At 46.0% G+C, this 13447-nt stretch overlaps 1 protein-coding gene across 5 annotated transcripts in view; it reads right to left on the reverse strand.

Annotated features, from left to right (window-relative positions):
- Positions 1-958: 958 nt before the first annotated feature.
- The window catches only part of SEC22C (SEC22 homolog C, vesicle trafficking protein), a 30281-nt gene continuing 17792 nt past the window's right edge, over positions 959-13447 (reverse strand). For 3 of the 5 annotated variants that reach the window (XM_034992843.1, XM_034992853.1, XM_034992863.1), the window contains exons 4-7: positions 11583-11762; positions 9310-9428; positions 7853-7918; positions 959-5744 (exon numbers count right to left, since the gene is read on the reverse strand). In XM_034992843.1, the coding sequence (XP_034848734.1) occupies positions 5544-5744; positions 7853-7918; positions 9310-9428; positions 11583-11762 (566 nt within the window). In that variant the 3' untranslated portion in view covers positions 959-5543. Of the gene's footprint in view, positions 5745-6087; positions 6328-7852; positions 7919-9309; positions 9429-11582; positions 11763-13447 lie in introns of all 5 variants that reach the window. The other 2 variants (XR_004677045.1, XM_034992835.1) reach the window with 2 other exon arrangements.

Here is a 13447-nt window from a genome sequence, read left to right on the forward strand (position 1 = left end):
TTCATGGGCCAACATCCCCTTTTCCTCTCTGCGGTGCTGCGGTATGTAGAGCACCTTATTCCCAGCCCAGGGGACGCAGCTCTCGGCTGCACTGTCACTGGCCCCTTCGGACAGGCCTCAACTTCCCCACCTGAGCAACAAGGGGGTTGAACCGGGTGGTGTCCCAAGGCTCTGCCAACTCACAAATCCCAGAACCCAGTAACTTAGTGTTTATTTTGGAAGCTTCTGCCCTCCCCACCCCACCCCCCACCCCCAGAGTTTTTCACTCAGGACAGATGGTGGAGAGAAGCTGGGAGCACGCATTCCCCCAGTGTGTTTGGGATATGGGCAGGAGAGGCTGGTGCACTTGCTTACTTTCTGGGAATTCTGTCGGCCGCCGCAGGAAGGACCTCTGCAGAAGGGGGCAGTCCCCTGGGCCCGGAGCCTGACAACTGCAGGCCGCTGCGCCTCCTGCTGGCCTCTTGGTGGCGGGGCTGTCCTGGGAGAGGAAAACTAAGCCGGTGCTCAGAAATCTAGCGCAGGGTAAGGGCCTGCTCACAGGCACAGAGAAGCAGGAGCAGAGCCTGCAGAGAAGGCAGGCCTCCCTACCCACCCCCCCACCCCGAGGGCTGCTATGTTGGCTTTGCCAAGGTCTCTCCTGGACCCATGATTGTATTCCAGAGTCTAGGCATTAGTGCTAAGGACTGAGGCCGTGCAGCTGTCCAGACACTGGACAGAGGACCTGAAGTCCACCTCTCTCAGCATCCCCCCTCCATTATGCCAGGCCCACATCACACCCTCTGGGAAAACAGACCTGTCGCTCAGAACTTTTTACACGAATACACGCAAGTTAATAAGCACCTTAGATTTATTCTCTCACTTCTGAAGCCACCTTATTTGATTTATATATACATGGTATATAAATGGCTATACAATATTCTTTACATACGTTAACACGAGTTTAGGCTTTACTACTGTGTGAGAGTCTGTTAAAACATACTCATCATTTATTCAAAATAGATCTTTGTTATTACATGAAAACAGTAAGAAGCTTGTACAACATGGACAGCAAGCGTTCAAAACAAATATGTGAAGTCAATGGTTTTGCCCTGGCTAAATCAGCCGCAACCTTTTATGCTCTTAGTAGAAAAGTCTATTAAATAAAACAGAATTCTGGGGGGTCAAGTCATATGAATAATTCATGAAATAATACTTCTGAAGTAACTAACCCTGGGATCACCCGAGGGTTAAAGAAGGTCATATGTACCAAGCACAGGTTAGAACAACGGATTTGACCATTTTACCCTAAATAAAAGGCGCTTGTGGGCAGCAGCTCTGCCATCAGTACACATGGGCAGATGTTTCCATATCCGGCCATTCCCAGACCTCACCGACGAGCCCTTTTCCACAGGTTCCCTGCCAAGACGTTTCCCCAGAAACAGAAGTCTGATGTCACTGCTCCCACATGGGAGAATCAGAGCTCTCCTCATTTGGGTCAGGAACGGACCCTGAGGTTTGCTCCAACCCACAGAACCGGCCTCCCTGGACCCTGGAGGGCCCAACGCCAATGGTACCAAGAGCTCTGGGACTGGAGGGCAGGAGGCAGGTTCAAGGAGGAGAAAGGCCACTTCCTTTCCAGAGTGAAAGAATGAGTCCATTTACATTGCAGTCTTGATAAAATGCCCATTTTTGTGACACCTGGAAGACACGGCCACACCGTGCTGCCTTAAGTACGGACCTCCTTGTATCGGGTGAAAGTCTTTCTCCTCCTGCCCACGACCAAGGGATTCACCCAGTACTCTCCTCCACTAGGCTTTTAGCCTCATGAGAGCATGCCGGGGGAACTGCCCAGCTGAGGACACTGAGGCCTGTGGGCATGACTCGCAGGGCTGAGTGGAAGAGTCAAGCTGATCCCCAGGCCTCCCCGATCTCTCACGGGCACATCTCCTCTCTCTTCCTCCACCATTATTAACACAGTGCACAGTGGAGCTTCCCCGTCCCTGGGCAAGATTCTGTGCGGGAACATCTGGAATGCAAGCCACACCAGAACAGGGGCGCACATCTGTCCCCGCAAACATTCCCACGCCTACTGGTCCTCACCTGTGCTGCTCTGGGCACGCATGGCAGCAGGCTCCTAAGGGCCACCCGTCCTGCATGTTACAATGAGTGGCTGACTCCTTCAAGGAACAGCAAATAGCAGCCCTGGATGGTGCCGCATGCGGCCCCAACATGCCCCCGGCTCTGCTTCCCATCTGTCTCCTGCTTTCCACGCCCCCAACAGCTGGCCCTGCTGGGTGTCATCTTTGACTCTGAGCACCAAAGTGCTACTCCCCTCTGAGCGTGGACTCCTAAGTGTGTGCTGAAGCTCCCAGGGGCAAAGGGGAAGAGAGCCGGGCCTCAGTGCAGTCTGCCCCCACTCTGAAGCTCCTGTACCCACCCAGCAACTACACTCAAAGATGGCTTTCTCATCCCTCCAGAGATTCCAGGTTCAGCCTCTGTGTCCAGGGCTGGAATGTGTGGGACAGACATGAAAGAGGCAGAGGAGTCTTGGAGAATGGGGGCACCTAGGAAAGGAACAGGGAGCTCCAGGTGAGGTGATGGAAATGAGGCTGAATGTTTGAATTTCAGCACTCTTCTTGACACCCTTTGGCCGACCCCTTAAGGAGCTTTAAAGTGGTGGGCCTTGCCTCACGATGCCTGCAACAGAGTTTACAGGTAGTAAGAGTGCAAGCCTGAGAAGCAAAACCAGAAGCCTCCAGTCACATTCCTTCTGCTGCCGGCGGTGGGGTCTCCCGTACTGAGAGGAAGTGCCACCCCAGATATGCCCCCGGTTGTCTCCACCCAGGAAAAAGAAACTCAGGAACGATCCTCATCGCAGTAAGGCTAGCCTAGGGAAATGAAAACCAGAGTCTGCGTGTTTCTTTGACCAGCATACTTGGGGAAGGGAAAACCCTTTGGGCCTTGGCCCCTTGGTTGGGAAACCCTGGTCAAGAGCCCTGAGCCACATTCCCAGCCCGATACAGTAGATGGGAATAACATACTCTGATATTAAGATCTTGCAGCATCTGATCCCAGAAGGCACTTTGAAGGTTTGTTTCCAACATGATTTCATCTATTCCCAGATCTACCCCTGCGAGGTCGGTTGGGCAGGTAGCATTGAACCCCTGGGAAAACAAAGTGCTAGAACAGCAATTAGTCTGTGGGGTAGTGAGGATAACTCCTGCGATGGGGGGCCAGCTTTCTGGCATCAAGGATGACACGGGGGGGGGGGGGGGGCACAAAATTTCAGGCCTAAACCAGCCTGGGATTTCCCTTGGACAATACTCCCAGAACTTCTTTCCTATCACTTGTCTCTTCCTCCAGTGAGCTGAGGCTTCTTTCAGCTGGATTCTAGTTAAGCAATGTTTATGTGGTCATTGTTTTGTACTGTTTGTGCATCTTTTCCTTTTTGTTTGCAAAAATCAATCTCAAACCCCATGTAGATGCTAATTGATGACAACCACATTCAACCAAGTGTAGATAACCTCCCTGCTGGTGTAGGAAGCATTCACCAGGAGGGACTCCTCTTCAGGGTCTGCTGGATGTGGATCACAGGCTCAACCCCAAGAGCAATCGCATCTGGGGTACAGGGCTACACGGCAACACCAGTAACACAAGGGCTTGAAAAAAGAAAAAAAAAAAAAAAACCCCACAATTCACTTGTAAGCTGTTCTTACCAACTTTTAAAGCCTTTTTTTTTTTTTTGGTGCTTCTAATGTTAACAAGGATTTGTCTCCCTTCCTTGGCTTCCCATTCTATTTTACCATCTCTTCAAAATTATGTCCCAGAAAGTCTTTAGATTCACCTGCTGGGTATGCAGAAGATTATGCAGATACAGAATCAAAGGAGAGACAACTGTGAACTTGACATCTGAGGATGGTGCCAATATATCTTTCACATCCAGATACTGTTTGATTAAAAATAGAAAACTGTATTATAAGAAAATAAAATGACTGCAGCAACATTTTCCCAACAGTTGCCAGTCACATGAACCTGTTTTTCTTAAAGTGACATCAAGTAGCTCAATAGCAATGCACTAACAGTATACAACCAAGTACAACTGAATTCCCTAAAATAATATTCTTGCTTTCCCCACGTACTTACTAACTCTTGCAATGGTTTTCAACTTTTAAAAACTATCAAAGTGGGATTTTTTCATTTATCAAGACCACATAATTCAACCCAAAATCCCATGCAATTGCAGTTGAGCTATTCAGATTCCAGATTTCTACCAAGAAGAATCCAAAGGGCAAGCTCGGAAAATGGCCTCCTGAATGGTACTGGACAACCCAGGCTGAAATTTCTGGAGACCTAAGGGATCTTATTTAGAGCCCCATTTCGGAAAGCTGTGATCAATCAACTATTTTGACAATGAGGCAAGAAAAGTAACTTTGCAGAGCACAGGGTTAGTTATATCTTTATGAAGCTTTAAAAAAGTTAACACCTACTTAACTCCTGTTCATAAAGAATGAGGCCCTCGATCTAATTATGATGACTGGGAAAGGTGTCGAGGAGTAATTAATTTGGGAGGGCTTCTGGGAACAGGTACACAGGGTCAGGCATTGATCATCATTAAAATGACAGGCACTCGGCTACCATGTACAAGGCTGATGACAATAGTTTTTGTTTTTGTTTTTTTCAATACCACCTGCATCTGTAAAGTGCCACTATGTGAATCTATGTGATTCACCTACTCCGGTCTGTGGGCCACTGCAAAGAATCCTGAAATTCTCAGGCTTATAAGCTCAGGCTCATACTCATAAGCTATGATCCAGTAACACTGGTCACTCAATTTTTAAAATATTCAGATATACCCTGCAGATAAATACAAAACATTTCTGTACCCACACAGCCCCACCACCATAAAAAGTTATATATAAATTAAATAAATTCAGCTTTCTTAACCATTTTCTCAGCTTAAGTTTGTCCTTTCCCTAAATGAAGATAAGTTCACAATTTATATCCAAAATACATTTAAATATTCTAAAGGTATCATATCAGACTAAGTTATCAAAAAATGTAAACAAAATTTATCTAGCTTATATTTCTGAGCCATATTTTGAAATCTTTAATTCACCCTGTACTGACCCTCTACAAAAAACTAACCAAGTCACATTTAGACTGAAAAGCTGATATGGGTTTTAAAGTAAGTTTCCTCAGAGACAACCGCCAGCTACTAAAACTAGTGTTATTGAATCTCGTGCTTTATTGCGTCATCCAAAACAATTCCGTTCTGATCTTCCAATAATGGTCCTTGGGAGTGAGCCCCCAGATTCTCACCTAAGGAGAGGTGCGGACCTGGAGTTTCGGCCATAACGCTCAGCACAAAACCGGGCCTGGGTCTCAAGCCACCTCCTGCCTTCCACTGCACCTGTTAAAAATCCCCCAATTTCTCGGGCTCGGCCTGGTTTGGTTGAAGGGAACTTCAAGGGTGGAAACTTGAGGTGAAGTCGAGAAGCCAGAAGGGAAACAGAGACGACCCTCCTGAGAAAGCCAAAGGATCCATTTGTCATACAGCGTCGCCTTCAAACTCCGCAGTCAGACTGCTTCTCCTGAAGCTGCCTGGTCAGTATCTGATACGAAGACAGAAAAGCCACCGCTATGTGGAAGAGGATTTGCCAGACGTTCCGCAGCCCGTGCAGGTACATGTTGCCCAGGCAGATAAAGAGCAGCAGGAACACCACCTTCATAGTCCTGGCTGGACTGTAGAACAGGTACAAATAACACTGAAATGACACCGTAAGAGGCAGTCCAATCAGAGATGAGGAAATGGCCATGGGTCAGACGCAAGATTCACGTCTCGCACCTGCACTCACATTAGCTGATTAAACCGAATTCATTACAGTGCAGCCTGGACATGCTGGGTAAGCTGCTGGTAATCACTGGGTGAAAGTGGAGATTCAGAAGAGAGAAGTGAAATAGATGTCACAGGAGGAATGAGTACACGACAATCGTTAACACGTTTAAGAAATACAGACAGAAATGCCCTAGCTGGGGGCTGTGGAGAAAGAAGAGATGCAGGTAAAGGGAAGGGAGCCAGGCCAAGACACCCCAACAAGGCTGACTGACCTCCAACTGGATTCTTCCTTCAGGGGAGCCATGACAGGCACGAAAGCCAGGGAAAAGAGCCATGCTTTTATCATTCGTTTTTCCTGAGTTACAACTACATCAAGGACCAATGTTCCCCAGACACGCCCTTTATCATGTCTCCAAAAACATCTCTGACACAGGGAAAGTCTCACAGCCAGGAGAGCCTCATGACCGGTATTTTATATAGGGCTATCACACAGAAAAGAGACCATTCTTGTTCTGCAAAAGGTAAAAAGCAGCTTTTTGGTTCAACGTTGAAAAAAAACAAGAAGCACGTTCTCAAAACCCAGAGCAATTCAACAAAGGCTCAAGCTCCAGCGGGTGGGAGAGAGGTCCCCATTGAAAGAGCTATCCAAGTACATGAATGCAGTTGAGGGAATGAAGGCCAAGGGGTAAGACCCCACAGCCCTGAAATGCAGGCTTTGGGCACCTCAAATGGCAACACCCAAGGTTCTGGAGACTTGATTTCTCAAAAATGAGTGCATTTTCAGTCCTGGGATGAAAATTTCTTTTGACACAATTATGTCATTCTTAAAAAACAGACCATTCTAGGACAGATGTGGAAGAGAGAGGAAGTGTCCTGAGAACAGAAATTTTAACTGAAAGGGGAAAAATAAAATAAAAAAGCTTAAGAATGTAGAGAAAGTACTAAAGTCCTAGCCTTTGTGGAGGATGAGGAAAGGAAATTACAGTCAGGTTTTTCTACTAGAATTAACTCTGCCTATAGGAGATTCAAAAGCTCCATTTTACTCCACCCCATAAGTATGAAGTTTGCTTGAAAATAACTAAATAACAATCAAAGCCCACTATTAATGTTGTAATGTTTATCTCACCTCCCAAGGACAGATTTGAGTCAGATGGCATTACTATTAAAAACAATTTTGGGGGGGGCGCCTGGGTGGCTCAGTTGGTTGGGCGTCTGCCTTCGGCTCAGGTCATGATCTCAGGATCCTGGGCTCGAGCCCCATGTGGGGCTCCCTGCTCAGCGGGGAGTCTGCTTCTCCTTCTGTCCCTCCCCCCTGCTCATGTTCTCTCTCTCTCTCCCTCTCTCAAATAAATAAATAAAGTCTTTAGGGGCGCCTGGGTGGCTCAGTTGGTTAAGCAACTGCCTTCGGCTCAGGTCATGATCCTGGAGTCCTGGGATCGAGTCCCGCATCGGGCTCCCTGCTCAGCAGGGGGTCTGCTTCTCCCTCTGACCCTCTTCCCTCTTGTGCTCTCTGTCTCTCATTCTCTCTCTAATAAATAAATAAAATCTTAAAAAATAAATAAATAAATAAATAAAATCTTAAAAAAAAATTTTTTTTAACCTAGTCCTGGTTTAAAAAAAAAAAGAACATATAAGTAGTTGTTACTTCTGCAGAAAGACGTTTCTATACTTGGACTGCCTTGACAATAAGTAAGACGCTGCTTCACATTAGTCAGGCTCAACCCAATCCCCACAGCAATCTCATCCCTCCCTTCTTGGGAGTCCAATCCAAATTCCTGGCTTCTGTTCAGCCATTGTCAAAGGCTCTGTGGCCTAGGGCAAGTGGCTTTCCCTTTCTGAGCCCAATGTTCTTCCTCTGTAAAATGAGACAGCTGGACAGGATGGGCCTAGGGTCCTTCCAGGAAGGACCTGGTATTGTCCATACCATGCCTTGGTGGAACAAAATCACATTAAGAAACTTGCTGATGGTTCCAACAGAAGAACAAAATAGGACCATGGGGTTCAACCTACTCACCGAAATGTTAATGTTTCACCCACCTGGAAAATACAGGCTACAAAAGGAATAAGAAAAGCCAGAATATTTCCAATTTCCTCGTGGACAACCTAAAACAAATATAAGAAACACAAGAAAAGGAATATTCAGATGAATGGAAACACTAGGACGTGAAGCCCTTCACACCTCATTCACTCTGGTATGGCTGATACTACAAAATCGCTGCCTGAAGGAGACATAAGTCCCTGTTTATTTACCAGAACAAGGGTTGGCATGCAACTGTTTTCAACAGCCTGGACAGACCATGCGCCCTCATGTCCCTGTGCATCTGTGCTAAGCCCCCAGACTGGACTGCCCCCCAACACCACTACTTCTCACAATCCTACTCATCCGTCAGCACTCAGCCTTCCCGAATTCTGCCCACCTCCACGCACCGTGACCTCCTTCGTGATGTCACCACACTGTACTTTACCATCCTGTCGGCCAGGCATCTGTTCTAGTGCGTACAGACGCTTGGTAAGTATCTGCGTGTGAATATTCATACAAAATAGGAGTGGGAACCACAGCACACATTGGCTAAAGACAGGATGTGGTGACAGGCGGTCACTGCTGCCACTCTCCACACAGGTCAGCCTACATTAGTCTCCTGAGACAGCCTCAGCTGTGCTTCGAACTCTGGCTACCACAGTCACGGCTGTGAGCATTATGGCTCTATTTTTAAAAGTAGTATCTAGGGGCGTCTGTTGGCTCAGTTGTTAAGCGTCTGCCTTCGGCTCAGGTCATGATCCCGGGGTCCTGGGATCGAGCCCCGCATCGGGCTCCCTGCTCGGCAGGACGTCTGCTTCTCCCTCTCCCACTCCCCCTGCTTGTGTTCCCTCTCTGGCTGTCTTTCTCTCTGTCAAATAAATAAAAAACCTTTAAAAAATAAAAAATAAAAGTAGTATCTATCTGTTTATGCCTACAATGATTCTGTACTTTTTAAAAGTGTTTTAAATACTTGAAAATTTAGAAAAAAAATTATTTTAAAAGCACTGAAATAGGAAGTTGCTTTGATTGGAGCAGATTGGCAAATCAGCTTCCTGGTGCTACAGTTCTCTGACAAAGACACAGGGAGGGTGGCATCTGCATGAGAAAAATCAGAGTAGGTGGCAACTTTTCCCAGGGGGGACACAGCCGGAACCTCAAAGTCTGAGAATCAAATTTGCTCTTGAGCAATCGGGCCTCTGCAGTGACTCCCGGGGGCCCCAAGGATGCCCCCGTAGCACGCTATTTCTCACCAGCTCCCCCGGCAGGCCCCTCTGGCTTCTGAGGACAACACATACAAAAGAGCAAGTCTCATATTTGTTCAACCTACTATAAAGAATAAACTTGAACATAAAAATCATATTTTAATTAAAAGTTTTTGAAATCTTTCTGCATAATAACCTTGTAAGTAAAGTGTATCCCCACCAGTTTCTTCCATCATAGGTCCTTCCATTTAAACTATAATAAAAAAGGTTACCTGTAAAGAATGTTCTGCGAGGTGAATCCCACGGATGAGATTCAGAGCAGCACACATGATGTTGAGAATAAGCGAGAGGACCCCCAGGGCTGTCACTGGTTCCATTCGGAAATTAGGAGCTTCACAATTAAAAAAAATAAGTGTCTAGTGAAAATAATTTCTATATGAAAGAAAAATAAACAAAGACATTAACTAGACCTCCACTAATGATAGGCTCAGTATGTTAAACACAGAATTACAAACGTATTAATTAAAAGCAGCTGCTGTTAGAGAGCATAAAAGGCGAGAAATGAAGGACAGAATGGAACTGGGAATCCGAAGTGAGTTCTTCCAGAAAGAGGTCCTTCTCTGAGTAAGCACAGGTTTTTCAAGGCCTGATTTTCTTTCTGTCTAAAGCAGTGGTTCTCAGCCAGCGGCAATTAGCCCCTCAGTGGACATCTGGCAACGCCTGGAGACATTTTGGGCTGTCAACACCGTGGACAGGGTGTTACCAGCATCTAGTGGGTATAGGCCATGAAGGCTTCTCAGCATCCTACAATGCACAAGACAGCCCCTCACAACGAGGGATTATCCAGTACAAAATGTCAATACGGCTTAGATTGAGAAATCCTGATTTAAAGCAATTTATGGCTTTACTTGTAAATGGGTTGTCAAATTCTGACAGCATTTCTATCATATACTTCAACTCTCAACTTCTAAACAAGGACAGTATTCAATGTCTCCTGTGCTTCTAAAGCAATCTGCAGCACATGCAGTTTCTTACATTCTAAAATAATTGGGAAGAGGAGGGAAACATTGATTATTTGAGCTATAAGCTGTTTCTGGAACTCTAGAACAAATGATCATTCTCTCTTCAAAGATACCTGCTAAGACTGATTCCAGGTCACACAATTAAATGGTGACTCCCCCCCACCCCCATTCTCTTACTGTGATCTTTTAAAACCATCCTTTCTTGTCCCACATTTCCCACATACACACACACACACACACGCACACACACGCACACACATACAAATATCTAGCCACAACCCAACTGATGCCTATTGTTAGTGTGTTAGAGTTTCCATTGAGCTATCAAAGTTCCTGTTAGAACAGAACATGCTACCTGTAAAGATTCTAGCCTCGGGACAATAGGGTGAGTCAAACCACAGTAAAATGTCCTAGAAAGATAAGCAAGTTGACATTTTCTGGATTTTGCTTCTCTTGTCTAAGTGGTTAAAAAACAAAACACATATTACAAAGTTACCCCATCTTTACATAAGGCAAAAGAAGAAGTTTGGGGCTCAAATACCCAGTCTTCCTTCTACAAAAGTTAAGTCCATTCCCAATATAAATGACAACTTACTGATTGGCATAAGAGCCAATCCAGTAATGTATTGGTTGAAACAGATTAAATCAAAACACAAAGGTAAGCCAAAAATGTGAACATTTTTAATACACCACTTTTAAAGTTCAAGCAATGAGTTTAGTATAAAAACTGTTAAAATAGACTGTTATAGTGTAGACAACTCTATCTCTCAAAGAAGGATTCAGTTCTTACACCATTACAGAATACTTAGAATGTAAATATCCACTTTAATTAAAAATTGGTTTAATTGTGTGTAATTGTAACAGGGAATGCAAAAAAAAAAAAAAAAATCATGCTTTGTTACGTGCTAGGTATTGAGTGGCTAATGGTGTTAATGCCAGACTGCGTCACGGGATGCCAAGGCACTCAGCTTGGAAATCCACAGGGACAGAGGGATATCCCCAGGGCTCATGGGGAAGCAGACAGTGAGAGCACTAGAAGCCACAGCTCTGGTCCTGCCTACTCACATCCCCGCAGCCCTTCCCTCCCTCCGTCAAGGGGGACAGGGGTGTCTCAGTGGAGATTTGCAATGTTGCACTAGGTGATAAGATGAGATAAGGATTCACTGTCAAAGGGAAAAATAGAGAGAGAGGAGAGAGAGAGAGAGCATGTACAAATCTAAGGAAGTCACATCCTTTATGTTTAAACTTGTAAACTTCATCCTGGTTAAGAAAACAATCTGCCTAGTCACTCTTCTGAATGTCATCATGAGTTGCCCCTTCCCCCAGTCAACTCACTATCATAACAGTCAAGTGTTTTGTAACAGTCACCTGGAAACAGGATCAGTCCATATATTTCCCCACATATTTTATATACCCACCCCCAAAAAACACCTCCCTGATTGGGAAAAAAAAAGTCACTGTCCATTTGAAATACCTAACGTCACCTCATCTTCATCAACACCAGAGCACAGCAAACCACTTACCAGGCTCCAAGTGTATCTGTGTGTGACCGTTCATTAGCCCATTTGCCACATCCGTGTCCTCCAGAGTGAGAACCACTGGAGGCTGGAACTCCAGCTCCTCCTGAATTTTTTCCAAGCTGCTCTCCATCTGAATGGAACTTACATGGTTAAAATGCCACTTCACGTTCTGAATGATACTGTCTGCAGAAAAGAGAGCAACCCAAGTTAAGCAGCTGCAACAAAATGGGTATCATAGAACAGTATGTGCAAAATGAAGTTTACATTTCTAAGCAAGCTAGTAGGTCAGCCAGAGTATCGAGATATACCTAAAGGTCAAATGATTACTACGTGTCATGACTGGTCTCATCGATTTCTTCAGTGCATAATACTTAAAACATGAGTGTCCATGGAGAAGGCAACAACGCTTTCCAGAACCTCAGTGATGAGGGAGTCAAGGGATAGGGGCTTGAGTCCGAGCTCAACCACTGCCGGTGGTACAACCCAGGGCGATCCACCGACTGTTTGAAAACTTAAAAAGGGAGAGAGTTATTCTTGAGCTAACTGTCCTAAAAAAAGGCATGTGAGAAAAAAATTACAAATAAATGTGGATATATGTGTAAACTAAGATTGTATATTTTAAAGTATTAATCCATTAAGTTTTAACAAGTATTCGAAGTAGAGTTTCACACATATTGGCAAAGCAAAATGATGCATAATGCATACCTAGAATCACTACTATTATATTCTCCTCTCACTCAGTAGGGAGCACGCATGACGCTGGGGCAGGGTCTGCTGTCAGATCAAGCACAGCACTTTAGAAGGAAGGCACATGTAGAGCCGAGGGGGGAGAAGAACAGTCCACGGCTGCTAATGGACTGACAACCAAGGGACGCCACAGCTGTGGTCTGTCCGGGGCCAGAGTGCCCTCTTTGCAGGAAGAAGTGGGGCTGAGAGCACCAGTGAACCAGGCCTCACAGGGAGACTTGGGGAGAACCTTCTGCCTGTGTCACAGGTCTACCAGGCAGAGGCCTGCGTGCCAGGGACTTCGCCAGCACCTCTTGGGTGACAAAGAAATGCACCAGCCGGTGGGCCCCATGAGGGAGTCTGAGGGCTCTGGCAGGAGCTCCAGAAAGCACACGTGGCAACACTTCTCTGCACCCACCAACTGCAGCCAGCCCCTCGTTCGAGAGCATCACAGAGATGGCAGCTGCCTACATAGAGGCCACAGAAGGCCCCCCAACTCCCACCTCAACTCCTGTTCTCCCAAGAGCTCAGAATGACTTGACTCACCTGAGAAAAACAGAGCGTACACTGTAATTATCAAGCCTCTACGAGGCCTCTCTGGCAACGCCTAGGAAAAAACTATCCTCTTCCAGAGCAGTATTGCTCAGACCTCTGAGCGAAGGGCCAGTTTTTCTTATTTCCAAATGGTTGCAGACTGATACTTTGATAAAATGCAATAAAAAGACTGCAGGTGGGGCGCCTGGGTGGCTCAGATGGTTGGATGTCTGCCTTCGGCTCAGGTCATGGTCCCAGGGTCCTGGGATCGAGCCCCACATCGGGCTCCCGGCTCAGCGGGGACCCTGCTTCTCCCTCTCCCTCTGCCTCTCCCCCTACTCATGCTCTCTCTCTCTGTATCTCTGTGTCTCAAATGAATAAATAAAATCTTTAAAAAAAAAAAAAAAGACTGCAGGAATGTCAAATTACTGTATGAATTTCTAAACACTTCTTATTCTCACTTTCGGTACCTACCTCACGATGGAGGAACGAGCTCACCCACCACCCGCTGAGCAGCACGTCTCTAGAGCAGGGTGGCAAACCCTCTTAAAGGGCCACGTCGTCAATATTTTCGGCTTCTAGACCCCGTAGTCTCTGTCACAACTACT

This window comes from Mirounga leonina, unplaced genomic scaffold (genome assembly GCF_011800145.1).
Source record: "Mirounga leonina isolate KUSES-001 unplaced genomic scaffold, KU_Mleo_1.0 Mir_115, whole genome shotgun sequence".
Classification (NCBI taxonomy): domain Eukaryota; kingdom Metazoa; phylum Chordata; class Mammalia; order Carnivora; family Phocidae; genus Mirounga; species Mirounga leonina.